Below are 26,633 nucleotides of genomic sequence, written 5' to 3' on the forward strand. Positions count from 1 at the left end.
CTCATGCCAAAAGCTAAAGTTAATAATTTGTCTCTCAGGAAATAAAAGTCAAAAACCAAAGTGTCGAACTTTCGATGTTAGAAAACCTCGACAGACACACCTTTTGGACCATCGGTTTCTTTGGCAGTTTTGTAGAGTTTTTAACGCTCTACATCCTGCTAGAACATTGTTTTCAGAAATACTCTCAACTTTCCGAGTTATGACCATTTGAAAGTTAAAGTCGTCCGGGGGGACTTCTTCCCGGGCACCTTCGGGTCCATCAACCATATGCCTGGAATTAGTTTTCAATGATCTACGTTTTCCGCACACAGGCTATCGCGACCCTCAAAATTCTCAAAATTCGATACGCCCTATTATGTACGTACCTAGTGCTCAAAAGCAAAAGAGTGGCGGGAAACAATTGTTTTTCATCGGCATGTAACATAACATAAATGTGTCGAGGTTCTTATGCGGAACTGATATACATGTTGACTTTCGGCCTATTTGTGCTGCTAGTCTGGCTAATGCGTCACATTCGTAACATTTTAACAGAAAAAAACTAAAATTAAAAATTGAACTAATTGTGTCTTTTCTACCGCAACTAAGTTATTTATCGGAATGATGTCGATGTTTTAAGTGTATTTAAATCAGTCTAAAGAAATTGAAAATTATCTATAAAAAAACCAGGCAGAACAGAACGAACAAACGAGAATTGGTTGCTGTAGTTTGTGGTGAACATAAAAATGGTAAAACGTCTAACCAAGGCAGCTGCCTTGGTCTAACCCGACAAAATCATAAAATTTCTTGAAACTTTAAGAAGTGTTTCTTCTTCATCTTTCAATTAACATGAAACTCTCACTCGATCAAACACATACACAAGCCGCGCGTACGCAGACTACATTGGAAATGTAATTTCTAAAAAATTAAAACGACAAAAATTCAACTTTCGTTTGAGTCCACCAGTGGAGACACACACACACACACCATTTAAAAGCACAATTTTCATTCCTCCCTTACACAAACTTTCGTAACGTCGCATCGATCATTTGTAGCTGTCGCTATCAACTCAAACAGTCAACGAACTGATCAACTGCTGACACAATTTACCATATTCAAATTGATCACCTGATATGCGCCTCAGTTTGATCCCTTTGCTGCAAGCATTATTTTTGCTACGTCCGTCACATACCTGTAACTCGATTTGCAGTCCACCCGAATATTCCAAACTTAAGTTGGATATGTCGACCGGCATCGACACCTCACCATCATTGTCCACCCGGTGTAAAACGAATCCCTTCGGCGGCATTTTCGAATCGATCGTTTGCTTGACAATTTCCAGTATTCGCATCGAATCCAAATTGGAGCACTCGGTCGGCAATGGTAGCTCATAGTACTCGTCCGACATGCGACATTCGGAAAGTGAATCCGGCGACAGCCTCGACTCGGTGTGATCGGAATGGGAATCGCAACTTTTGAAGCCCGAGCTCGCTGATGGCTCTTGTCCCGGTGACAGTATGTTTGAATCGTTGCTCAGACTGTCGTCGCTGAATCCCAACGAAGACTTATCACTTCGGTCACTGCCACGCCGTTCGTAGATTTCCTGCTTGTGTTCGATTTCTAGACTCGATTTGCGACCGACGCCACGTGTTATTGACGGCATGTCGCTGGATGGTTCCGATATTATCAGTCCTTGCAATGTGATCGAACTTTGTCCATCCAAAGAGTCGTCGCTGTCCTTACTGTTCCCATGATCCACCAGTGTAAACTCATCGCCTTGCACATCGGTCACACAGATTTGTGGATGGGAATGTGGAAAGTTGGCGTCTTCGTTTGTAATGAACGACGCCGATTGGTACGTAATTGACGGATGTTGCAATGAATTTTCTTCTTGTATGATGCACAGGTTTGGCGAAGCTGGTGGCGTCGGTACGATACGCACTTGTTGTGCCGCTGGTAACAGATTTAAAGGTTTCAGATCATAGAACTGTGCTGGAACGTACCAACTCGTTCCAGACGAATAGAACGGATTGTCCGTATTGGTAACATCCATGGTAAGATCTAACGGCTGATTGGCCGATTCGAATGCGGCTGATGTTCCACGCGTTATCGATCCGCCACCCGCGGATAATCCACTGATTCCCTTAGTTATTTGGTGCATCGGCGACGATCCACCGGCATTATAGTACGGATTTGGTGACGAGCTGCCGCTGAAACTCGAATAAACTGGCGATGCTGTGCTGGCAAACGATGCTGGCAAATTTTGAGAATTTGCAACATTAAATTGACTTGATAAGTTTGGAGACATGGTTCCACTTTGATTGAAACCGCTGTTGCTGTAACAATTGTACTTGTTGTAGTCGAGTGGAATTGGTGACACACTCAAACTTTGCAAGTGTTGATGGGCCGAATAAATGTCCATCCCATGAGCGCCCGAATGCGCTAATAAACCTAAATGTTGTGCTAATTCTAAGGGAACCTTGCAAGTTATCACTATTTGATTGGCCGCATCAACGGTGATACGATTTTCCGACACGAGTCGCTCCAATCCCGGCACCAAACTGGCCATAACATCGCTCGGAATTTCAATTGAATGGCTGTCACGATCATCTATTGGCTTGCAGTGACTTGGCGAACCTAGACATTACATTCGGTCATTTACTTGCCGTTCGACAACAAAGTTAAAATCGGGTTCTCACCTGGTAAACTAACTGAATTAGCTAACGGTGGACTAGGTAAAAGATTTCGAGATGTCAATCCTTTCTGCAGCAGTTGGTATTCTTGTAGCGGTCCAGGATTATGGGATTTGGATCCTTCAGATGCCCGCCGCACTGGACTGTAGCGACCTGTTTCATTAAATAATGAAAATTAATTGCAACGATTGCGAGAAATAAATGACAAAGAAACGGCAATAGACATCCCGTACACCGGAACTTCGGCAATTTGGTGTTGAAAATCTTAAAAGTGTCAACTTACCAACTTCCTGTACCGTTGGTAATTTACATGTGCGTCCATATCTTCGCACAACTGTCGAACTACTGGGAGCCGACTGGAATGGTGGCGGTGTTGGTATTGCTGGCGGACTATTCGGTCCGACACAAGAGTTTGCCAACTTTAGTGCAGGTGGTAGGTAGTTACGGTTCATACGTGCTTCTACTTCTCTTATAAGTTCGGGACTTATAACTACATTTGGTTTGCACACAATGGGTTTTTTTCGTGTGCGTATGTGGTTGTGGTGCACGCAATGGATTACATTTGGTGCGGCAGGATCAGTTTCATCGGAGAATGGTTTGTAAAGCGGAATGGAAAACATCCAAAACAAGCAAAACCAAAAACAATGCCACAAAAATAAAATGAAAATAAAAATATAAAAATTAACAAAAGAAAATTAGAAGAGCTGGGAAACGGGGAAACTTGTAATCGAGAGCTGGGAAAGTCTTATATTTAAGCCAGACATCCCAAAGATTTATAAAAGCCCCCGTCGTAACTATAGATAGACTCACACGGTTGCTTGAACCTCATAGGGTTTTGAAATCAAAAACGGTTTTGAGCACTGCAAGGGGCTAATTGGGACAAGGGTACATGAATGTCAAAACGAAGGAATATCCAAAATTTGATGTTATTCGAAAGCTATTAAGAGCAATGAACCCTTTGCAAATTTATAGCCTACATTTGGGCGGAAAAATATTCGTTTTTAGATGAATTCTCGGAACAAAAAATCTTTTTTTGAAAAAGTAAAACGCAAAAATGTTTTATTTTTATGGGAAAAATTGTTTTGTGCAGATTACATACATTTACACAATCTGCAAAAGTTTCTCCAAGTGGATTAAGTTATCACCCACAACCCAATTTGTCATTTTAAGAGTGTGATATCGCCAAAACTTCAGGTGATTTTTTTACTTTTGGGAACAAGCGGTCTCCGATTTTAATGAGTTGGATTCGTCTTTCAATTCTAGGAAACACGTATCTTTCATTTTTTCGAAAGAAAATTTATTTTTTGTGAAAGGCGTTTAAAAGTAAAGACATGTCAGAAGGAAGCGAAAACAGTTTCTCGCCATAAACTCAAGAAAAAATGATTTTAAATGATTGTAATGTTACTCAAATGTCGGCCTTGGAAAGACTACCTGTAGGTCTTTCCAAGGCCGACGTCCTTTAATGGTTTCACTTTTTCAAAGAAAAGATTTTGAGAGAAATCATCAAAAAACGAATATTTTTCTGCCTTAATGTAGGCTACAAAGGATCCATTGAAATGTACTTTTTCTAACAAGACTAATGTCGCTATCATCTCAAGTCTGCATCAGGAGATATGACAATTTCTGTATATTTAGCCAAAATGTAATGTTTCCCAACTATAAAATGGTCATACACTGGATACATAAGTGCGACTAGGGTACGAGCATTTGGTCATGAACAGAGATGGGAAATTACCGGTAATTTATTTATTGTCGGTAATATTACGTAATATTACGGTAATATTACGTAACATTGGGTAATATTACCGAAATCTTAAATTACCAATATTACCGATGTTTCGGTAATATTACGTAATTTACCAATACAAAATTGTAACAATTCGATATTTTACTATCAGACTCATGCGAAAGTTGAATATTATTCAGCAATATGTCCTTTGCGAAAATTATCCTTTATACGGTGGACTATTTTCTGTTAATTTTTCGTGAATTTTACGTGAAACTCAACTTTCGCATGTGTCACACGGTAAACCAGTACCTTCGATACTGCTACATAATTGATTGCTTATGAAACAACTTTGTGATACTCGGAAACTCACTCGTGTGTTTTTGAGCAACTTGTTTGATTGACTCTACATTTGTCAAAAAGACAGTAACCGGAGCTTGTTGCTGGAAAACACCTTTATCACATAAAAGAATTACTTTCTCAGCATGGAATGTAAACTACTATTACATGCGTCACTTTGAGCTTTCCTCAGTATAGTATAGTTTTACTGAACAAGACAATAGGTAAAAATGAATGAATTACATTAGCAGCATGGAGACTACTATTACATGCTTCACTTTGAGCTTTGTTGAGTAAAGTATAGTTTGACTGAACAAGAATGTGGAATCTTACTTCTTGCGTAAATGTTTGTTTCGACTATTCAGATAACCAAACTCGTATTCGGCTAGTTGAAGAAGGGGTACACGAGTCGAAAGACTTGGAAGCACTTGTGTTACGTTATCACGCTAGATTGTATGTCGCTACCACAATATTCAACGATGGCAGTGCCGGAAACTCGGTCTTTTAGGATACGAAATTTGAAATGAAATTTCATTTGCTAACAAATTTCAGTTTTCGATCTAAGCCCGTGTTCTTATGAAGTGACAGAAGACCGAGTTGCCGACGGCGTCATTCAATGACAACTCTGAGAGAAATCGTAAAAATCCACGCTCTTTTAATTATCAATTTCGGTTGAAGCTCATTCAAATGTGTATACTACTCGACTGTTTTTGAACAAATTGTTTAACTAGGCTGAACTAGGCCTAACTAAAACAAAATTATACGATAAAATACACTTGAATTCGCTAAAAACGAGTAATTTTTGTTGAAAATGATTAAAATTTACAATATGTTAACTGATTTTTGGTAATATTACGTAACTTACGTAATATTACCGAGGTTTTAAATTACCAATATTACCAAGCTTCGGGTAATATTACGTAATTTTACGTAATATTACTGAGTAATATTACACGGTAATATTACGGGCCCATCTCTGGTCATGAACCAGTAATCGGCCACATATTGTTCTTTCATTCATAAAAAAGCTTATCAGTGAAAGAGCACTAGGTGGCCGATTACTGTTTCATGGCTGAATGCTGGTGCTAGTACCCTATGAGATGAGTACACAGTTCTCACGGTCCACTGGCTGAAAAATGTTTGAAAAATTAGTGGAATTACAGTCCACAGTTACCAATTTATATTTGACTGGTATACAAGTATTGTGCTGATGGTAATTATATTTCACCAAAGTTACCAATACCACAGTATTTGTGTGCCAATTCAAAAATAAATTGGTAACTGTGGACTGTAATTTCACACATTTTTCAAATATTTTTCAGCCAGTGGACCGTATGCTATTTTATAGTCATTTTGGAACCACTTTTTAATTTGAACGAACTGTGTACTCGCCTACAGATAGCAATATAAGGCCTGTTATAAAGGCATTTTTAGCAGCTTTCGAATGACATTAAATTTGACCATATTTGTCACTGCAACTGGACTTAAAGCTCTCGAAATTTCTGCTTTTAGTAAGACCTTGAGATATTGTTCTATAAAATGGGATCTCCAATTAAAATGCGGAAAAAGTGCGTTAAACACTTAGGTGGTACCTTAAGTCGTCACGGTAGGAGAAAAGACTTTTCTCCAGGTCACAATCGTGAAGAAAGATATTATTCTCCACATGTGACGATATTATCGTTTTTTGAACGATATTATCGTCCTAAAAATGAGGTTGACGTTTTTTGAACCATGCAGAAATGTTCCGTCACCTATAATTGTAGGTAGTACAGTTTAAGTCACTGAAAATGGAGATACCCTACAGTCACAGGGTGTCGTATATATAATGAATAAACGGGAGGATGTCTCGGATAGTTTATCTGCGACTGCGCCCATTTAATCACCCTAAAAACTATGCTCAACGATCAAGCGATACGAATAATAACGGAATAAATAATTAGTGTCCATGCTACGATTACATGCTAACAAAAATGTCGAAAAAAATTGGCTAACCTGGCGGTCGTTCCATCACAGTTAGAAGACCAGTTCGTCTAGTCCGTCCGGAAGTTGACGGTGCTGGCGAATGAGATAATGATTGGTCAGTCGAACTGTCATTCGGACTCGTCGAAGCCGATAAATCATCCGTACAGCCAACGGTATGACGTTTCGAACATCCCCGTCCATGCATGTATCTACAAATGCCAAATCGTAAATTTTCCGCACGAAAAAAATCTCCTTGCACATCCGGTTACCTTTGTATCTCATCATTCGATTCATCAGTGCCCTCTGCGCTGATCTGACCGTCAGGTCTCATTTGATCCATTCGAATGCATTCCCTTGAGTTGGTGTTACTGTACATGTTATCCACCGTGTGCACATTGCTGCTTGATGTTGGATAGTAGATGTGGAGATTAGCACCACCATCGGATGCACGTCGTCCGAAGGAACCTGATCGGAATTAACAAATTTCCGAAATTAATTTTCCCGTTTCCAAAAAGCGAACAAATCTCATATGCCGCCCACTTACTTGCTTCCATTGCCGTTGGTGGCTTCAATAAATGCTGGTTTTTGATCGTGAAATTGTGCAACGGCTGATTCTGTAGCATCGGCAAATTGATTGGTAAATGCGGACAATTTTCGGGACCAAATTTGAAATTGATTGGTGCTGATGGATTGTTTACTAAGGCCTGTTCGTGCGCGACGTCACCAGGTCCAACCGTATGGCGTCTGGCATTACCCGTAACATTGGCATTGGTTTGTTGGTCGGTTGATTCGGGCACATCTAATGTACGCGACGTTGTCGTCGCATCAACGTCCATTTCAATGAATTTTTCCAAATCATTGCTGGTTGGATCGTTGATGTTTGGGAATGATATGAGGTTACTTGTGTTGGTCAGCGGACTGAGGCGATCGGCTTCTGACTTAACCAATTCGGAACGATCGACAATGCCAGTGGTGATGCTTGTCTTTCTCGATCTGAAACGAATTTTGATTTTTGAGTACCGTAATTCGATGGTCGGGTCCATGGGAGTGTGTACCTGGAATAGCCAATACCGGCATGATGTTGCAGTCGTTGTTGCTCTTTTCTCTTCAAATGCAACTTGTCCACCAGCAGATTGTAAATGGCATAGATGTGATTGTAGCTATTTTGGTGTATCGAATCGGCGATTTCGTCGAAAGTTAAATTCGGCAACTCCAGCATGTGTTTGATAACAATCGAATCCAATACGGCTGGTTTGGTGCTTATTATCTGTTTCGTTTCCTCCATACTACCCGAAAATGGTGCCATCCAGCGATGCTGTGATATTTGTCGCAACGAAAATCGACGTTCCGGTTCCACAACCAACATATGCCTGATCAAGTGCTCACAATCTGTAATAGGTGCAGACAGTGTTAGACGCATAACGAATCGGTAAGAAACTCAACAGGGGAAACTCAACCTTGAGACATAAAAAATGGAATTCGAAATTTCCCGGCGACGACCATGCTGCGTAAATCGTGTAACGTAAGACCGTCGAATGGCAGAGCACCGCATACCAGAACATATAGCACAACACCCAGACTCCATATATCAGCCTTGGGACCATCATATTCAAGGCCTTGAAAAACTTCCGGTGCGGCATATGGAGGCGAACCGCACCACGTTCGTAGCGGTGAATTTGGAGTAAATGTATTGCTAAATCCAAAATCGGCCAACTGGAAAAGGTTTAAACTTTCGCTGTAAGACTGTAATAGACCTACACTAGGGCGTATCGAATTTTTAGAATTTTAAGGGCCGCGATAGCCTGTGTGCGGAAAACGTAGATCATTGAAAACTAAGTCCAGGCATATGGTTGATGGATCCGAAGGTGCCCGGGAAGAAGTCCCCCCGGACGACTTTAACTTTCAAATGGTCATAAATCGGAAAGTAGAGAGTATTTGAATCTGCTGGGATCAAAAGTCGGTCCTTTCCATCTGTCAAAGTGACGTTTAAAACGTCAAACTAAAAAATTATGCAAAAATTGGTTCCAGGGCCGCTAATTTGTTGTCGTTAATTTTTCATTGAAGTAGAAACAAAGAAGAAATAACGAGCCAATTTGCATAATTTTTTATTTTGACGTTTTAAACGTCACTTTGACAAATGGAAAGGACCGACTTTTGATCCCAGCAGATTCATTTCTGAAAACAATGTTCTAGCAGGATGTAGAGCGTTAAAAACTACAAAACTGCCAAAGAAACCGATGGTCCAAAAGGTGTGTCTGTCGAGGTTTTCTAACATCGAAAGTTCGACACTTTGGTTTTTGACTTTTATTTCCTGAGAGACAAATTATTAACTTTAGCTTTTGGCATGAGGTTGTAGAGGAGGTCGAGTACTACCAGTACACTAGGCATTGTCCCGGTCGGCGATCCATCCGAAACCACTTTTTCAACATTAATGAATGAACTTTTTAAGTGTACCCACGTCGCCCACGAAGCCAGTGCAGACAATGTAACCGGTGTTGCTGAGTCGAGGTAACCTTGGCCAGTAAGTGCACATAATATTCCATAACAGTAGCTGAACTCTTTTACAAAATATTTGGGATCTCGATGTAGCACATTTTGTACTACAAAATCTGAGAAAGTGAAATTTGTGAGAAATATATTTTTACAAAAGGTTGAACTTCGTGGTATACCGTGTCAATATAATGTGCTACATCGAGATCCCAAATATTTTGTAAAAGAGTTCAGCTACTGTTATGGAATATTATGTGCACTTACTGGCCAAGGTTACCTCGACTCAGCAACACCGGTTACAGTGTCTGCACTGGCTTCGTGGGCGACGTGGGTACACTTAAAAAGTTCATTCATTAATGTTGAAAAAGTGGTTTCGGATGGATCGCCGACCGGGACAATGCCTAGTGTACTGGTAGTACTCGACCTCCTCTACAACCTCATGCCAAAAGCTAAAGTTAATAATTTGTCTCTCAGGAAATAAAAGTCAAAAACCAAAGTGTCGAACTTTCGATGTTAGAAAACCTCGACAGACACACCTTTTGGACCATCGGTTTCTTTGGCAGTTTTGTAGAGTTTTTAACGCTCTACATCCTGCTAGAACATTGTTTTCAAAAATACTCTCAACTTTCCGAGTTATGACCATTTGAAAGTTAAAGTCGTCCGGTGGGACTTCTTCCCGGGCACCTTCGGATCCATCAACCATATGCCTGGACTTAGTTTTCAATGATCTACGTGATCCGCACACAGGCTATCGCGACCCTTAAAATTCTCAAAATTCGATTCGCCCTAACCAACACGCCGAATCGTTTGCCACTCACCTTAATGTTCATTTCATTATCGAGAAGTAAATTTTCGGCCTTCAAATCTCTATGACACACTCCGTTACAATGGCAATAGTCGACGGCCGATATAATTTGAGCAAAAACGCGAGCGGCTTCTTCTTCCTTCATCCGTCCATTGCTGACCAAGTGATCGAATATTTCCCCTTTGGACGCATATTCAGTCACCAAATAGATCATGTTGGACGATTCCATCACTTCGTACAGACGGGTTATGTGCGGATGGCGTAGTAGTTTTAGTATTGAAATTTCGCGATATGTTTTTGCTAGGTTGTCGTCGTCCAGACATGTTTTGTCGATTATTTTTATCGCTACCTGTTGAGTGAAAAAAGACCAAAATGAAACAAATTTGGTGACTTTGCGAATGTTTTGTGTTTTGTTATAATGGTAAAACAACCTTTGCTGGTTTATTTATCGTTTTCAGTTTGTTTTTTTTTGTGTGTTTATCGATTAAGATTCCACGATGACTATTGTTCATAGTTGAATCGAAAACGAAACACACAATTTGGGTCAATTGAATACAATGTGCTTTTTTGTTCGTTTCGTTTGCAGGGGGTGGTGGAAAAACAATTTTCGAAAAAGTAAACCGTGTGAATTCCATTAATTCTTAATGTCGTAATGCGACCATAAAAACGGATGGAAAGTTGTTTCGTCCAACTTTCTCGATATTTAGTAAACATTTACGGAACGAAGCGCTTTTCTTCGATTAAATGTTGCTAAATTCTTAATTTCCTTTCGTTCGTTGGGAGAGACCAGTACATACAAACGTTTCAAATGAAAATTAGGTCATTTGTGTAATTGATTTTCCGGTCTACAAATATTTACAAGCAAACAAATTGAGTCGACAAAATGACATTTCGACAAGCTAGTGCACGGTGGGGCTGAACCACATTATTTTGAGACTTCCGTGAACATGGGGATATTGGTTTGGAAATGATCGGAGAATGTTCTTTGAGTAATTTGACCGCAAAATCAAAATCGTTTGGGTGGGAATGCTCGCAAAAGCTATATTTGTTGCTCAAAATATAATCGATGGAACACTCCTGATTAAGCCGCGAATCAGAATGTTTTAGAATAATGTTTTAAGGTTGTAAAATGATTTGTATGACTCAAATAAGTCTCTACCATTCAACTGAAACCCATTTCACAGGTAACTAGACGATAAAAACTTAATTTTAAGATATTTAGTGTCCCCCACGCCCCTCCTCAGCAAAAAAGAAGTTTTTCCGAAATGTACCCAAAAACTAACAAGAATAGACCCGCTGAAGCCTGGTGAGGTCTTTTGTCATTTTTTTTTCAATTTCTGTTTACTACTAGCTTGGTACTCATTCAAGTACCACTTTGGTATTCAACTACCAAATTTTGGAATTATAAATAGGCAAGCAAGCCGATTAATTTTTTCAGTCGGTGTGCAGCTCTCAAACAGTAAACATATCTACAACATCCACTTTGGTAGTCAACTACCACTTTGGTAGTCAGTCAACTACCACTTTGGTAGTCAGTCAACTACCACTTTGGTAGTCAGTCAACTACCACTTTGGTAGTCAGTCAACTACCACTTTGGTAGTCAGTCAACTACCACTTTGGTAGTCAGTCAACTACCACTTTGGTAGTCAGTCAACTACCACTTTGGTAGTCAGTCAACTACCACTTTGGTAGTCAGTCAACTACCAAATACTCGATTTATAAATAGACCAGCAGGCCGAATAATTTCGTCAGTCGGTGTGCGTCTCTGCTATATAGTTTGGAGGTCTAACTACCAACAACTACCAAATTGCAATGTCTGCTATGAGCGATCGGTTACCAGATAGCAAATAATAATTGATCTGCCTGGTATTTCATGTGAGTTTGTTGCCTTGAAAATTGTCGTGAAGTCGACCAACTCGAAAATAGAGTAAACGGAGTAATCAAAGAAAGTATAGTTCTCATTTTCATAAATTTGTCTTTAAAAAACGTTTTATTTACGTTCCTTCTATCGAAGCCAAATAAAATGTGGAAAGTATAAGAAGACTCAATATGAGTGTCCTAACTATTTAGCCTGTTTTCGAGTTAGCGACTCGATACATTGAGTGGGGTATCGTTAGAAAGGTATGACCTCTGACTATAAGATACAAATTAACTTCGATCAAAATATGTCCACTCACTGAACTTTTGTGACAAAATGGTTTCGAAGGGGTGCATGAAATTTCATGAAATGAAAAATTTTGTATAGGGAAGGAGCTGGTCCGATTTTACTGAATGCTGTTCTGAGCTCCCAAAAGGTCCCTGAATCGATGTGCGTTTTTAGTTTTTGGGTACATTTCGGAAAAACTTCTTTTTTGCTGAGGAAGGGTGTGGGGGACACTAAATATCTTAAAATTAAGTTTTTATCGTCTAATTACCTGTGAAATGGGTTTCAGTTGAATGGTAGAGACTTATTTGAGTCATACAAATCATTTTACAACCTTAAAACATTATTCTAAAACATTCTGATTCGCGGCTTAATCAGGAGTGTTCCATCGATTACATTTTGAGCAACAAATATCGCTTTTGCGAGCATTCCCACCCAAACGATTTTGATTTTGCGGTCAAATATTTGACCACTCAAAAAACATTCTCCGATCATTTCCAAACCAATATCCCCATGTTCACGGAAGTCTCAAAATAATGTGGTTCAGCCCCACCGTGAGTGCAATAATTAAACGTAAAAGTTGCATTTTTGTAACACCATTCATTCTTAATTAATCGCCGTATCTCAAGATACGAGGTCAACTTCAGGTTGAGGTAGATCTGTTAAGAGATTTCAGTTTCACTTTTAAGAAGAAGCCATATGTGTAATGGAAAATGCTGACCATAAATCATACCGACTCCGATCCATTACAAGACGATTGAGCCAATTGTAGGGAATCCATTTCCGTCGTTTTTCATCTAACGGTAAACGGTAAATATGAGAAAGTACCGGTAAAAACTCCGTGATAGAGCCTTGAAAGAGCGAGTTGACAAGTATGCAAAGCAAAAATTGAAAAAAATACTTTTTTAATAAGTGGAAATCAAGCATAATTCGTAAGGCAAGTGCAAATAACGGGAAATGTCTTTCTCGTAAGGTAAATGCTTTCATCTGATTGGCTCAGTCAGAACACCTTGCCTACAGCACCACGAATGTTGAGTACGTATCAAGAACATTGCCTACGATTTGTCAAGCTCATCCATTCGTAAGGTTTCAATTATAAACCTTACTTTACAATGATTTAGTCAGTGTTGAAAGAAAAGTCGAATGATACGGTGGTACAGTCATTTTTATTCAATACATCAGGATACACAACCATTTTTGTCAAACAGGAACCTAATAATTAGCAGAGAAGCATATTGTGATAACTGAACAGTATAATACCGGATTAAGACGAACAATTGGGCAGCAATAACGTGCTATTACCGTTTAATAAACCTTCTCATGGGCATAATCAACGTTGTAACGGTTTGATTGAATGTAATAGTTATTTACATGACAATGGATAAAAACTTGAAAAGTCCAGGTTTCGTGTGAAGTTTATTGATCCGAGGCGAAGACGATTCTTTTGTTTTCCCTAGTGATGTAATTCTCCACTTTCGGCTCTAGGGAAAACAAAAGTGTCTAATAGTATATTACTGCTATAAGGCTGTATATAAGAGACGTGTACGTATACGAGCATTTGTCAGTGCGGTATTTTATCGCGATAGGCAAACATCTCAAAATCTAGTGATATAATTTTGCTTGCACTCCTCGGTAAATTTGTTTATTTTTATGTACGTCGTGTATATAGCGCACAATACACACACACACACACCGTATGCGATAAAAAAAATACCGACCCTATACCGGTAAGAAACGGCTTTAACGAAAACTGGTAGATCAGATTTACCGGTTACACATTTACCAGTTGGATTTGTCAGGGCGCAATTGTTTTTCCTTAAGTGAAAACTGTCAAAGTTCCTATATCCTCTTTCCATTTCTGCGATATGCTGAACGTACTCTTAGTTAATTTTGCATGACCAGAATTAATTGGCAGTTAATTAAACTGATCCCTGCTAGTAGGTTACACTCACACAAACATTTAATACTTTTACTCAAAGCCAACCCTTCTTGACACAAAACGATGGTCTTACTTTTTCAACAAAGTTAGGCTACAATTTAGCGCTATGTCGATTCGTCTTAAGTTCACAAATTATTTCCAACTTCTTCAATATACGAAAAATTTTCACCCTTCATTGACATTCTGTAGACGGAATCATCACTCTCGACATCTTGACATTTTGTAGAACGAAGCACAAATCTTTCTAATGACGGCAGGTACTATGACCCTTTCTCCTGAAATTTTGTATAAGGAATTATCACCTCTATCTACTGGCGTAGAACGAAGCATTATTCTTCCTCCTAGACGATAAATTTATCATTTTTAGCGATCAAATTGTTGTTTTCTAGCGATCACATTTTAATGTACTAGCAGACGCATGATCACTTCTTATTTTCTGTTGGTACACTCTCGTTTCGTTGCGGTATGTTTGGAAAAGTGACAGCGATCGAATTCTTATTTTCTTGTGATCATTGAATGTTATCAAGGTGATCAAAACGTATTTCAGAATTATCAGCTTAAATTCTTCCCAATTTGATCCAGTTGAAGCCCTAGTTGTATATAGGTTCTAACCAGGCCAAATCGAGTAGGACTTGCTACACGAGGTGTATGATTTTGATAAAATCTACATAAAAAAATCATTCGAGCGCACGTGCACTCATACTGGTCGATGACCAGTGCAATAAGTAGAATTTACCACCCGCTAGAATGTGCAGAAATGAATATCTAAAGTTTATCTAATCCAATCCACGATGGAAATTTTGTCTTCGTTTTTATTTTCAAATATTTTCACCGTACCGAGTGATGCTTATTATCATAATAGAAACTCACTAACGGTAACGCAAATTTGTTTTCCATTTATCTTATCTGCTATACATGGCTCGTTTGTTTACGAGAAATAAAAAAACTGTTTTTTTGGTGGCATAGAGCACTTGACTCTACGGAGAGTATTTAATTGATTTCGATCAGCCGAAATAACATTGAAAGATTCAAAATACAAGGCTACGAACTAAACGCACAATCATAATCGCATACAGATACAAACACAATACACACACACATCGAGGGAGATAGAGACAAATGTGGACAAATGCAAGAATCCGAGTGTCCGAGCAATTAATAAAATATGGAAATTATTCAACAGCTTCCGTTCAGCGTTCGTTCATAATAAATATACCTTCTGCTCGCCTCAATTTGATATGCAACGAATGAGCAGAGAAGATGTCCCGCTTTCTGTCTACATCCGAACGAATATCTGAACCATTCGAAATAGTGTAGACATGGTACATACAGTCGAATCAAGGCGCAAATTATTGTATAAATTGATTAATTTATTCAACCTCGCCGAAAAAAAGTTTTTTTTTTGCTGCGAAAGTAATTTGTCTTTACAAACTGACACCCATAACATACAACATTTATTGATACGGTATGACTTAAGCGTAGTGAGTATGTTGACGTAATTCTTGTAGATTGGTGCTAATGAATAATAATTGATTTAATGACAAATGAGTGTGTATACGCAGAGCATGAAGCATATCTGATTTTTTGGATCATTTTATCGAATTGGAGTAGTATTGAAGAAAATGTATGCTCAGACCTACTCAACAAGTTTCTGATCACTTCGATTTTCTTTTTACCGAATTTTAGAGAATCTACCTACCACCCTGACTTTTTCATGGACAAGAACAAGTGACCATCAATTCTACTTTCTATTAACCTCTTAGAAACGGTTAATCATCTGTTGATGACGGCTGGTATAGAATGTAAGGTTATGTTAAGCCCCATGAATTGGAAAATGTTTAGTTGTATCAAACACGAGGCGATACTTTCATCTCAAGAAGTAAAATATTGAGTGATTCTAAGTCATAACAACCGTCTGACAAAATTTAAACTTGAAAATTTCCACATAGTCTTATTTAACAACCGTTATCAACATCAGTCCATTTGACCATGATTCGTGCTATGATTCGACCATAGTCGCACATCATTTCTTATACAGTCGAAAAAACAGATAACGGACAAAAACAATGGTTGTTTGTTAACCAATGGGAGAAAATTGGAAATTCCTAGTACAAGAATTTAAGTGAATTGAATTGAAGTACAAGATTTGACAGCAACCAGTGCCTTTTATAAGGATTTTTCACTGGGGTGCACAACTTTCCGAAGGGCCCAATTTTTTTCTCGAAAGGGCCCTCACAAAAAAGCCGACGTTTATCATAAAATTTACATTTTTTGTTTTCTGTTTCCGGCACCTCTTCAGCGCCCTGGGCTTCGTATTACAGCTACCATTTCCAGCACCCCATTTCTTATTCCCAGCGCCCTTGGCTTAGCACATAGGCTAAGCCGGCACTGTCGTTAACAGCTGTGAAGGTAGGTCAGACCTCCCACTGAATTTTTCGGACAATTTTCATTAAAATTTCAGACATTTTCTACGAAGATTTCGGACTAATAGTGCGCTTGGGTATGGGTAATTGGTGGGCATAATTTGATAATCGATAGCAAATTCAATCGGACGCGATGATTTTTATTTGAGTCGTTGTTTCTAACGTGATTTGAAGGGTCGCATCATTGGTCGATGTATGCGCCGAGGTGCGCTTTGTGAATTCGAATAATGAAACTTTTGGATTACAGCGAATGAAAATTTTGAATCGCAGCGCAAAGTTTTAAGAAACGATGTGGCAGTGACAATTAAGTTCACTGGACGGATTTATAAAAAGTGGGGTGCACTGGGGTGCACTGGGGTGCATTTATCAAAAGTGTGGTGCACTGATAGGGGACTGGGGTGCACTTTTCCTCCGACTTTGTATGTTAAAAAAGGCTCTGACAGCAACCGATTAAAAATGACTTCGATCGATGGAAGTAATAGACCCGATAATTATACTGGTCATGTGAGTGCCGTCTGTAACAGGTTAAATGGTCTTAAAAACTACCAGGCGTTGAGTCGACCAGCCGGTAATCTAACCAAATAAAAGTGTGGAATATAATATATTTGCTCGGCTGTCGTATAATAATTAACATCGGTCGGACCGAACGACTATTCATCGGTTATCGATAACGACGACCAAAATAATGACAAGATATGATCCTTTTTATATAGTAAAATGCATGTTAAAAAATTTGAAGTACAAGATTTGCAAGCAACCGATTAAAAATTCTTTGATCGATGGAAGTAATAGACCCGGCACAAAAGGTGAAAGTGCGAAACAATTTGGTACAAAAGTTAGCTGGTGCTCACTGGGGAGCAAACGGTGACGTTCTGAGAACTGCAGCTCTCACATTGGTGTACTCAGCCGCAGAGTATGCATCGCCAGTATGGTACAAGAGCTGTCACACGAACAAAATTGACGTTCAACTAAACGTTGCCATGCGACTGATAACTGGTTCAGTTAGCTCCACACCTGTCCCGTGGCTCCATGTGCTGTCAAACATACAGCCACCACACATCAGGCGAAATTTGGCTGCACGTAAGTTATGGAAGAAATGTATGGACGAATCCAAACCATATGAGCTTCCAATTAAATCTGACCTCAACAACCCTCCTCGGATGCGACTTATATCCCGATCACCCTTTTGGAGCGACACCGAATTACAAATTTCAGATTTTGATGAAAATGAACAGTGGCAGAAGTACTGGAACGACAGCCCTACTTTCACTCCGTATTTTTGTTGGAATCTACCTGTACTACAGATGTAGTTTAGGATATCCCTGGGGTGTAACGTTTTGATTGTGCCGATTTTTATTGTAAAGTTGCCCAGGTATTTAAATCTTGAAGAAATGAATGCTGGGCATTGGCATAAGTAGTGGTCGGCTGAATCAATGTGTTCCCCACATAGATCACAACCCGCATCCTGTCTTTTTCCGATGTTCGTAAGGTGTTTGTTAAAGTCAAAATGTCCCGTCATTACTCCTGTATATACCTTAAGTCTAGTTCTGCTCAGATTGACTAAAAACTTTGTGTCGTTTTTACGTAGTGAGATATTACTCTTTGATTGTCTACATCCTTCATGATTTCTCCAGTAATCAAAGAATCTATGATGCCTGTATTCATTTATTTTGTGCTTGATGATAGAGGTTGGGATACCTATTAGTGGCTCTGGAAGCGGATCAACTGTCATGAGTGCCAACCTGTCAGCTATTTCATTTCCTGCAATATCCGAATGTCCCGCAACCCAAGTAAGATTTACTCTATTTAAGTGTGAGAGATATTCTAGTGATCCCCGCATTTTAGCGTTAGGGCTGAATCGATTTTAGGTGTTCTTAAAGCTTTTATTGCAGCTTGACTGTCTGTGTATATTGAGACATCATGATCTTCAATTTCCTTTTTTGTCATTTCTTCACAACATTTTATTATTGCTGCTACTTCAGCTAGATATATTGAGCAGTTAATCCCAAGGGGGATTGATAGTTCTACATTTAGTGTTTCGCATGATACTCCTGCGCCAGCAGCGTCGTTCATAAGAGAACCATCTGTATAGAAATTTGTATTGTTGATGAGTGGGAGCATTTTATCATTCCACTGTGATCTTTCAGGAATAGCTATTTCAAAGCTTCTCTCAAATCTGTACGTCGGTGTGATGTAGTCTGTTTTTGAATGAATGAATTTTCCAGTAAGATTCATCTTTTATGATTCAAGTATACTCTACAGTCAATCTACTCTTCCTAGTGGACACTTCTGAATTAATTTCCATGTCGTCCGAATTGTCACTGCGCCGATAAAATTAGAATGTGTGAAAGTGTAATGACAGCAGCAAGAAGTGTTTTTCTTCGAAGCATATATGAGTCACGTTTCTGCGCTTTTGTTTCCAGTTTTGAGTTAAATATTTCGTAAACAAATTTAAATCAAGAAAACAAAGAAAAATTGAAATTATTCTCGTCAGGGTGGTGTATTTTTACGGAAATTCTTTTCTAAATTTCCTTTTGTTCCGTATTTATAGCCATTGCAAGGGGTAAATGTGCGGACATATTTTCGGATAAAATAAAAACATTTCACGTTGTCAAACTTTTACGTTGCTCAACGAATATCATCTGTATTGCGGTCGTATATTTGAACCGAATTTGAAAAACTGATTTTATACCTGGAAAGACTTCAATGGTTGTGTAATCGAAACGAGTCATTGACGTAGCTACAGTTATGGTGTTATAGCCAATCCTATTCTACTCATTCCTCTTGAGTATTGAGGATTCAACGGATAGGATAATGGAACGTAACGTTTCAGAAATGACAGGCCTTTTTCGTACAGCCGCAATAAAGCGCACAAAAAATGTTTCTTAGTTTGTCAATCGGTCTGTATGTTCACCATTTATGACACATCTGACTACAATACCAATCACAACATTAAATGCCGAAACTGGCGAGTGGAAATACTTTCAGCGAGTTCAATGTTCACATACTTTGCATACACCAAGTAGAAGTGAGACGTAAAATGTTGATTGTATAGTCTGCCATACAATCATCGGATTTATTTTATCGCAAACAAATGTCAGATCCAACAGCTCCCACATACATTGTTTACACTTCAATAGAAGTACATTGAACGAGATGTTGTTAACAAAAAAATCGGACTAACAAAATAAATGGTTCAGCAATTCGCCCTCTGTTTTGGTTTACGAAAAGGTGGAGCATTTCTGTAGAAAATGCAATTGTGTCTGATAGACACCCATAATGCGACTTAAATCTGTGATGGGCAGATGGAGTCTTATCACACATTTGTCTATTTAGCCAAAACTTGTATAAGTCGAGAGAATTCCTCATCATCAAGTGCGCTGGACTTGTTCAACAACATTCCCATTAGTGCTGATAAACAAACACTAGAGTCGTGTAACCGAGATCTGATTGTCTTATAACAAAGTACGGACACACTTACAATCGATTAAGTCAACACTAACAGTGAGATAATAGTTCATCTTGCGGTACATGGAATACGTTTCATGGTAAAGGAAAGACCTGAGTGCCCTTGTAAATGCGATGAGCATTCATCAATGCAATGTGGAAAAACCGTACTAAACGTCCTTCACTATTATTCATGGATGTATGTAAGGAAAATTGAAACAAAAACGAGCCATCAGGTGTTTGTTGCACGTGTCATATGCGAAAAGGAAGAATTATTAAAGCAGGATTACGATGGTATTTAGTTCTGCTACTGAAAATGTAACCTAAAATAGTGAAATGAAACGATTCTCACAGGTGAGAATGACGAAATCAAGGAAGAAGTCCTGATAAATTGAACGACTGACGTATTTCTACTACTGACTAGTGAGTCTCAACAGATTATTATGAATGAATTAGGGCCAGGTGGTGTTGAGAAATTTCGCGCCACGTCATTCACAATAACCCACAAAGTGACATTTTCCTTATACGAAATGTGTCATTTTGTCAATTATTGTGAATGACGTGGTGCGAGATTCCTAGCAGTCGGCCAGGTTATGCCCGGTTACATCTGTGCGATATATGATGAGACCATAACCTGGCCTTAACTTCAAACTTATAAACCTTTTAGAAAGGGCGAGTGTATCGAAACTCTTTATTTTATCCAAGCTCGGACCTTATGGTCATTCGGGCTTCTTTATTCTTTGTATGAACGAAGTGCCTTCTTCAAATTTTTTCCATTTAACGTCCGAAGAACCTTTGGGTAGCCAGTTCGGCCCTGATGTTATCTCATTGAATTAGAAGGTGAGGAATGTTTTGTGTGTGCTCTAATCATAAAATGTTCAGTGCACTAGATTCAATCGCTGAACTGAATAATAAACTTCCTGACATTATTTACATTATGCTGTAGCAAAAATGCGTTCTTCGGCATCCCTCACCTACAGATTTAATGTTTTATTTCGTCGTTTGTTTCACAGTTTCCATAGGGTGTTTGATGGAAAATCAATCGCTTCGATATATTTATTTTAGATGCCGCTATTATAAGAGAAGAGAACCTTATAGCAAAAGCTCATCGCTTATTCTTGATGTCATTGTCGATAGCATATGACTAGCCGTTTACAATTCATCAACCTTGGCCAATTTAAGGCTGAGATCCAAGAAAAAAAAGTAAGAAAGAAAATACATCGCACCAGTCTTGAGCAGCTCGAATGGATTGGATTGGAAAGGCACTTGACTGAAATACGAACAGCGTGTACAAAACAAACATTTTGCAGAAAAACGTGAGAATGTTTCTCGTGCATTGTGTGTTGTGTCGAAAGAAGGTGAAGAAAATGAAAAAAAAAAACGTTATGTAAATTCGGGTCATGCTAAAACAACACATGCACATCCATTTTCCCCTCTTACGTTCTATTTGCAGACTCCAGTGTGTATGCTCAAAATTAGCTTCAGAAAAAGTCATTATTTCCTGTTCATGAAACCATTCTGTGTACACCTTGCCTACTCTTCGTTATTTTCCGCTGAATGCATCACAGTTGTTAAACTTATCGTAGAGCACATCGTGTAAAAACTTCAACGAACAAGAAATCTTTTGTTCGTCTCGCTTAAAAATAACACGGGTTCAGAGTCAACGGAAGGTTCTTAGTGACAATCACTTAACCTTTTACAGAAATGGAAAGATTATCTTGAGCCTTGGTATAATCGTAAAAATCTATTACTTCTGTTGTTCGAAAACATGTTTACCCAATCAATTTTACTGTGTAAGGCCACGTTAGATGATTAGCTGTTCTGAAAGGTAGGAGGCAGCTGAAAGGCAGCTAAATTAGTGGATCGTCAAGAGTAGAACGCACAATTAATGCGGTATAAACAGCCAGCGAAAGAACTGTTTTTACATTTTCCTTTATTCTCATACTACCATAATGACTTCGCAGATCCAAGGCAAATGGATTTCGATTCTACCATTCAGACAAGAAAAAAATTCGTCGTTGAGGCAGCGCCCATTTACCTCGAATTCACATACACTTTTTAAAAAAAACATTGGAAAAACATTGAAAATGCTTTAAATCGCCAATCATCATCAGCGCTCTATCACACACTCTAACCATTTCTGGTTCGAATCAGATCCAAGCATTTGAAAATTGCTTGTTTATGCTACTCGCAGCAGACCGTTTGATTCGTTACGTTATTTTATATGTATAATCATGGTGTGTATGGATTGTTTGTAACTTTTATTATTAAATTGGCTCTAATTACAAACAAAGCGAAAAGCTTTTGTTGTACGAAATCGATTTTACAGCAACGATATGCGGGCTGATTCAATTCAATTGAATTTAAAGTAATTTAAAAGTGAATTGTATTCATCGAGTCCGTTAGTCAGACGAGACTCTCGTTTGCTATGACAGAAATCGAGTAACGAATGAAGGATGGGAGGAGATTATGCAGTTTTGACTTGTGTAAATTATCCTTTCCGAAACTGTGTCGCCCCTAGTGTTTGATACACTCGATCTACCTCCTGTACTGGAAGCTTGAGCGACAATGGCTTCTCCATAACTTTCAATTCTGCAATTCTTCACAAGACACTATTTCAGGTAGCTTCGTGTCACAACTGACAACTTTCGGAATTACAAAAACCGTTGCTGAACAATTAGTAAAGTTGTGATTGTCCTAAATCAACGTTACCGTTACGTCAAGGTGGTATTGACTGACCAAGACACCACTTTCGACCTTAATACACAAAGTGCATGTTTCGATAGAAGTAAATACCTGACTATGACCCTCATACATTACAGCTGAAGTTTTTATTATTTTTTTTGAACAAATTCACGTCGCACCATACCGTAACACATCACAACTTTATTTTCCGTATTCAACTTCAATCAATATCTGTAAAGGTCGTTCACCACACATTGTTAAATGGCTTAATATATTAATGTCGCACCACACATTGGTGGGCTCCTTTTGCAACTTTTTTTTTTGTGTTCATTGCTGTTCATTTTGTATATGATACACATACACAATTGGTTGTCCTTCGCGAAATTCAATGGACGGCTCTATTTACATATTATCCTTGCCTTCAACATCGTCTTATTCAGTTGAAGAAATGGAAACGAAATTATTTTTAACGGTTCAGGCAGCACGCCGAATGTAATGGGAAAAATTCAGTTCGGTAGGACATCGAATTGGTCGACGGGTGACAAAATCGAATTTTAGCACTGAACCGTTTCCCGTAGCATTAGGTAGCTATGCTGTATTTATGGTAGAATATTTCGAAAAAATTTTGCTAGAATTTAGAAAGTTTCGAGTTTACAACTTTGTAGAAGAGTTTTCGAAGACTGTCGACAATCGGCTAAAATATCGCAGAAACAAAAAGGGGTGACCGGTTGAATTAAATGGTAAATGTGTTGCATACAGTTGATCTCCTTCAGGAATTGTAAAAAAACATTTTATCTACCACAGTTGGTACGAAGGCATTTGCTCCTGTACGATTTTTCGTTTCAATTTCGGCTTTGTATGTTTACAATCTACATCCACCGCGAGAAAATGACTTTATTGCCTGCCCCATGCGAAAATTGACTATTACACGGCTGTTTACCCTCTGCGAAAGTGATCCATTACACTAGGGATATTTGGGGTTTATTTCAAGTTGACAGTTCTTTCAAGTAAAATTTGCCTTGCTTTCATTTTATCTTTTTTGTTGAATGAATCGATCGAAAAATATTGATCGATTATTTGACAGTTATTTGAGAAAAACTTGTTGCGCAAGTAATCTGGTTACAACATACTTTTAGAAGAATTCGCAACACAGAATTGTCGGCCATATTTATTGTAACAATAATTTTGATGTTCCGAAGTAACACTTTATGGCCACGCATTTCGTTGTATTTTTCACTTGTAACACTAATTGCTTTTGCTTATAGTACAAACACTACACTTTGTTGCACATTTTTTTGAAAACATTAAAAAGGACCAACAAAATAATTGCACAAACAATGCGCCTTCATCGATACTAACTGCGAAAAACTATTCAATGTCAACATGTCACCAACGCAATTGTAACTACTGTTGCGACAATACTAATGTAACATGAGTGCTGTTTTCGGGATCAATTTTTTAGGAGACGTGTAGCGTGTGAGCCGATTGCGTCAGTACACTAGATTTGTTTGTAAACGTTTTATCGGAAGAACAGATTTATTTTTGTGTTGTTGGTGTTGGTTTATTGAGATACTGAATTTATGTAGAATTTCTGCAGAACAGCCGTGTAATAGTCAATTTTCGCATGAGCAGACAATAAACCAGAATACGTTGGATGCTGCGAAAGTAATTCATTACACAAGGACACAATTTTGTGATACGAGCAAACTCACGAGTAAGTTTTTGAGCAACAAGCTTCGGTAACTGTTTTCGAGGCAAGTGTAGAGTTTGCATATCTGAGCCGAAGGCGACATCGAGATCCCAAATATTTTGTAAAAGAGTTCAGCTACTGTTATGGAATATTATGTGCACTTACTGGCCAAGGTTACCTCGACTCAGCAACACCGGTTACAGTGTCTGCACTGGCTTCGTGGGCGACGTGGGTACACTTAAAAAGTTCATTCATTAATGTTGAAAAAGTGGTTTCGGATGGATCGCCGACCGGGACAATGCCTAGTGTACTGGTAGGACTCGACCTCCTCTACAACCTCATGCCAAAAGCTAAACTTAATAATTTGTCTCTCAGGAAATAAAAGTCAAAAACGAAAATGTCGAACTTTCGATGTTAGAAAACCTCGACAGACACACCTTTTGGACCATCGGTTTCTTTGGCAGTTTTGTAGAGTTTTTAACGCTCTACATCCTGCTAGAACATTGTTTTCAGAAATACTCTCAACTTTCCGAGTTATGACCATTTGAAAGTTAAAGTCGTCCGGGGGGACTTCTTCCCGGGCACCTTCGGATCCATCAACCATATGCCTGGAATTAGTTTTCAATGATCTACGTTTTCCGCACACAGGCTATCGCAGCCCTTCTAAGAATTCTAAAAACTCGATACGCCCTAGTGTTTATTACGGAAGCACTGGGTTTCAGGGGTCAGGGTCATAATGTACCAATGCATCTGTGACAACTTGTAATAATTAAAAATCAAAACCCACCGCTGACCCGGTTGCCGAACGGATAATGAGAGAACAAATTCCTTACTCTATTGGTTTCGTTCAACGTACACAAACGGTTAAACATTTGTTATCAACAGTAATGACAAAAATGACCTTGGTTAACGTGTTCCAACAACGTAGCGAAATGTATATGTTAGAGAAACGAATGAAGTAAAAGATCATGACTTTGAACAAACTGAGTAGCAGAACATTATTCCCTTTTCCGAATTACAGGAGGTTGGACGGATTGGTTTTATAGCGATGTTTACAACGAAACCACGAATCATTACGTGAATTGTGGTGTACATTAGGATTCTAATTTTGATAAAATCGACTGAAATTTGTCGACTCTATCGGATGCACGATAATAGAATGACAATACTGCGAACATAATAATATTCAAAATTACTACACCTTCGAACAGAAATGTAAAGTTCAGTTTCATGAATAGATAGGTTGTTAGTCGAGAAGTCATTAATAATAAATTTCGGGTGATAAGAGAATGAACGGATGAATTCGAAATGTGTAGCTAACAACACACAAAAACATTACAATTTAGTATTCCACTTTACAATCAAATGAAGAAGAAAAAAGTCAAGCGACGACAGTCAAAATTTATTCTCTTCGCATGAACTATGGAAACCACTTTGAATTTTTTATTTTTTTTTTTAGTTGGAACTTTTGACGAAAACAAAAAGATAATCTGAGCATGACCGTCGATATCGGCTAGACAGATACTTAGTGGATGCATTTTGTTAATATTGTAGCAAATAAAAATTTCGATTCATGGAGATGTCATTTCTCGTTTTTTCGTATACCAAATCACATTCATCCCTACTCTATTCTGTGACTTAGTGGGATTCATGTCGAAATCACTTGAAAAAAAATCACGAAAAAAAAATGTTTCAAAACACACAAAAACAGCAGACTAGCAAAAAAAAAAATGGTTCGGATGTTGTTCATTACACTGTAGCACGGGTAACTCTTCAATGAAGCGTTTTTAGGCAATTGCCTGGCGTCAATAGAAATATATATTTTCTAACATGAAACGTTGTTGTCCAAAATTGGATTTCTTGAAAAATTAAAAAAAACGAGTCGATCAGTTTGAACGACATTTGAACAGGGCTGGTAAAAAAATTATGAAAAATGTACTTAATCGGCAACAATAAAATCTTGTTCTCAGTTATTGTGACCTGCACTGTACCTTGGACTTAGTAATGATATTTGAGGCCAATTTGACGACAGCGAAATTTCCTTTTCCAATAGTTTTCTCGAGCTCATAATATCCAACACGCACTAACTTATCTAATGTTCCTTTTCTGGCCACTGGTGCCGTGTAATTGGCAGCCATGATTCACAAATAATATTAACAATAACAACGCTATCACATTTCCAGGTAATTTCGGGATCTATTTTATCCGATTCCTTCGATAAATACACGTAAAGTAACAAATTTTTAGTTTTGCAAATTCTGGAGGAACAATATTTTCATTCGTACAGAAATTCACCAATGAACTGACTGTCGTA

At 38.5% G+C, this 26,633-nt stretch overlaps 1 protein-coding gene across 2 annotated transcripts; it reads right to left on the reverse strand.

The window, feature by feature from the left end:
• Nucleotides 1-357: 357 nt before the first annotated feature.
• Nucleotides 358-26,633, reverse strand: LOC119083608. Of its 2 annotated transcripts, XM_037193347.1 has the most exons (10): nucleotides 26,311-26,633; nucleotides 10,005-10,340; nucleotides 8,154-8,409; nucleotides 7,752-8,085; nucleotides 7,241-7,689; nucleotides 6,966-7,161; nucleotides 6,727-6,905; nucleotides 2,953-3,159; nucleotides 2,676-2,822; nucleotides 358-2,613 (listed from the first exon to the last, which is right to left on the reverse strand). In XM_037193347.1, exons 1-10 carry the CDS (start codon nucleotides 26,455-26,457, stop codon nucleotides 1,046-1,048), a joined length of 3,819 nt encoding a protein of 1,272 aa, XP_037049242.1. In that variant the 5' UTR covers nucleotides 26,458-26,633; the 3' UTR covers nucleotides 358-1,045. The 2 variants fall into 2 exon arrangements, with proteins under 2 accessions (XP_037049242.1, XP_037049243.1); XM_037193348.1 differs by lacking the exon at nucleotides 2,953-3,159.

This window comes from Bradysia coprophila, unplaced genomic scaffold (assembly GCF_014529535.1).
Source record: "Bradysia coprophila strain Holo2 unplaced genomic scaffold, BU_Bcop_v1 contig_70, whole genome shotgun sequence".
Taxonomy (NCBI): domain Eukaryota; kingdom Metazoa; phylum Arthropoda; class Insecta; order Diptera; family Sciaridae; genus Bradysia; species Bradysia coprophila.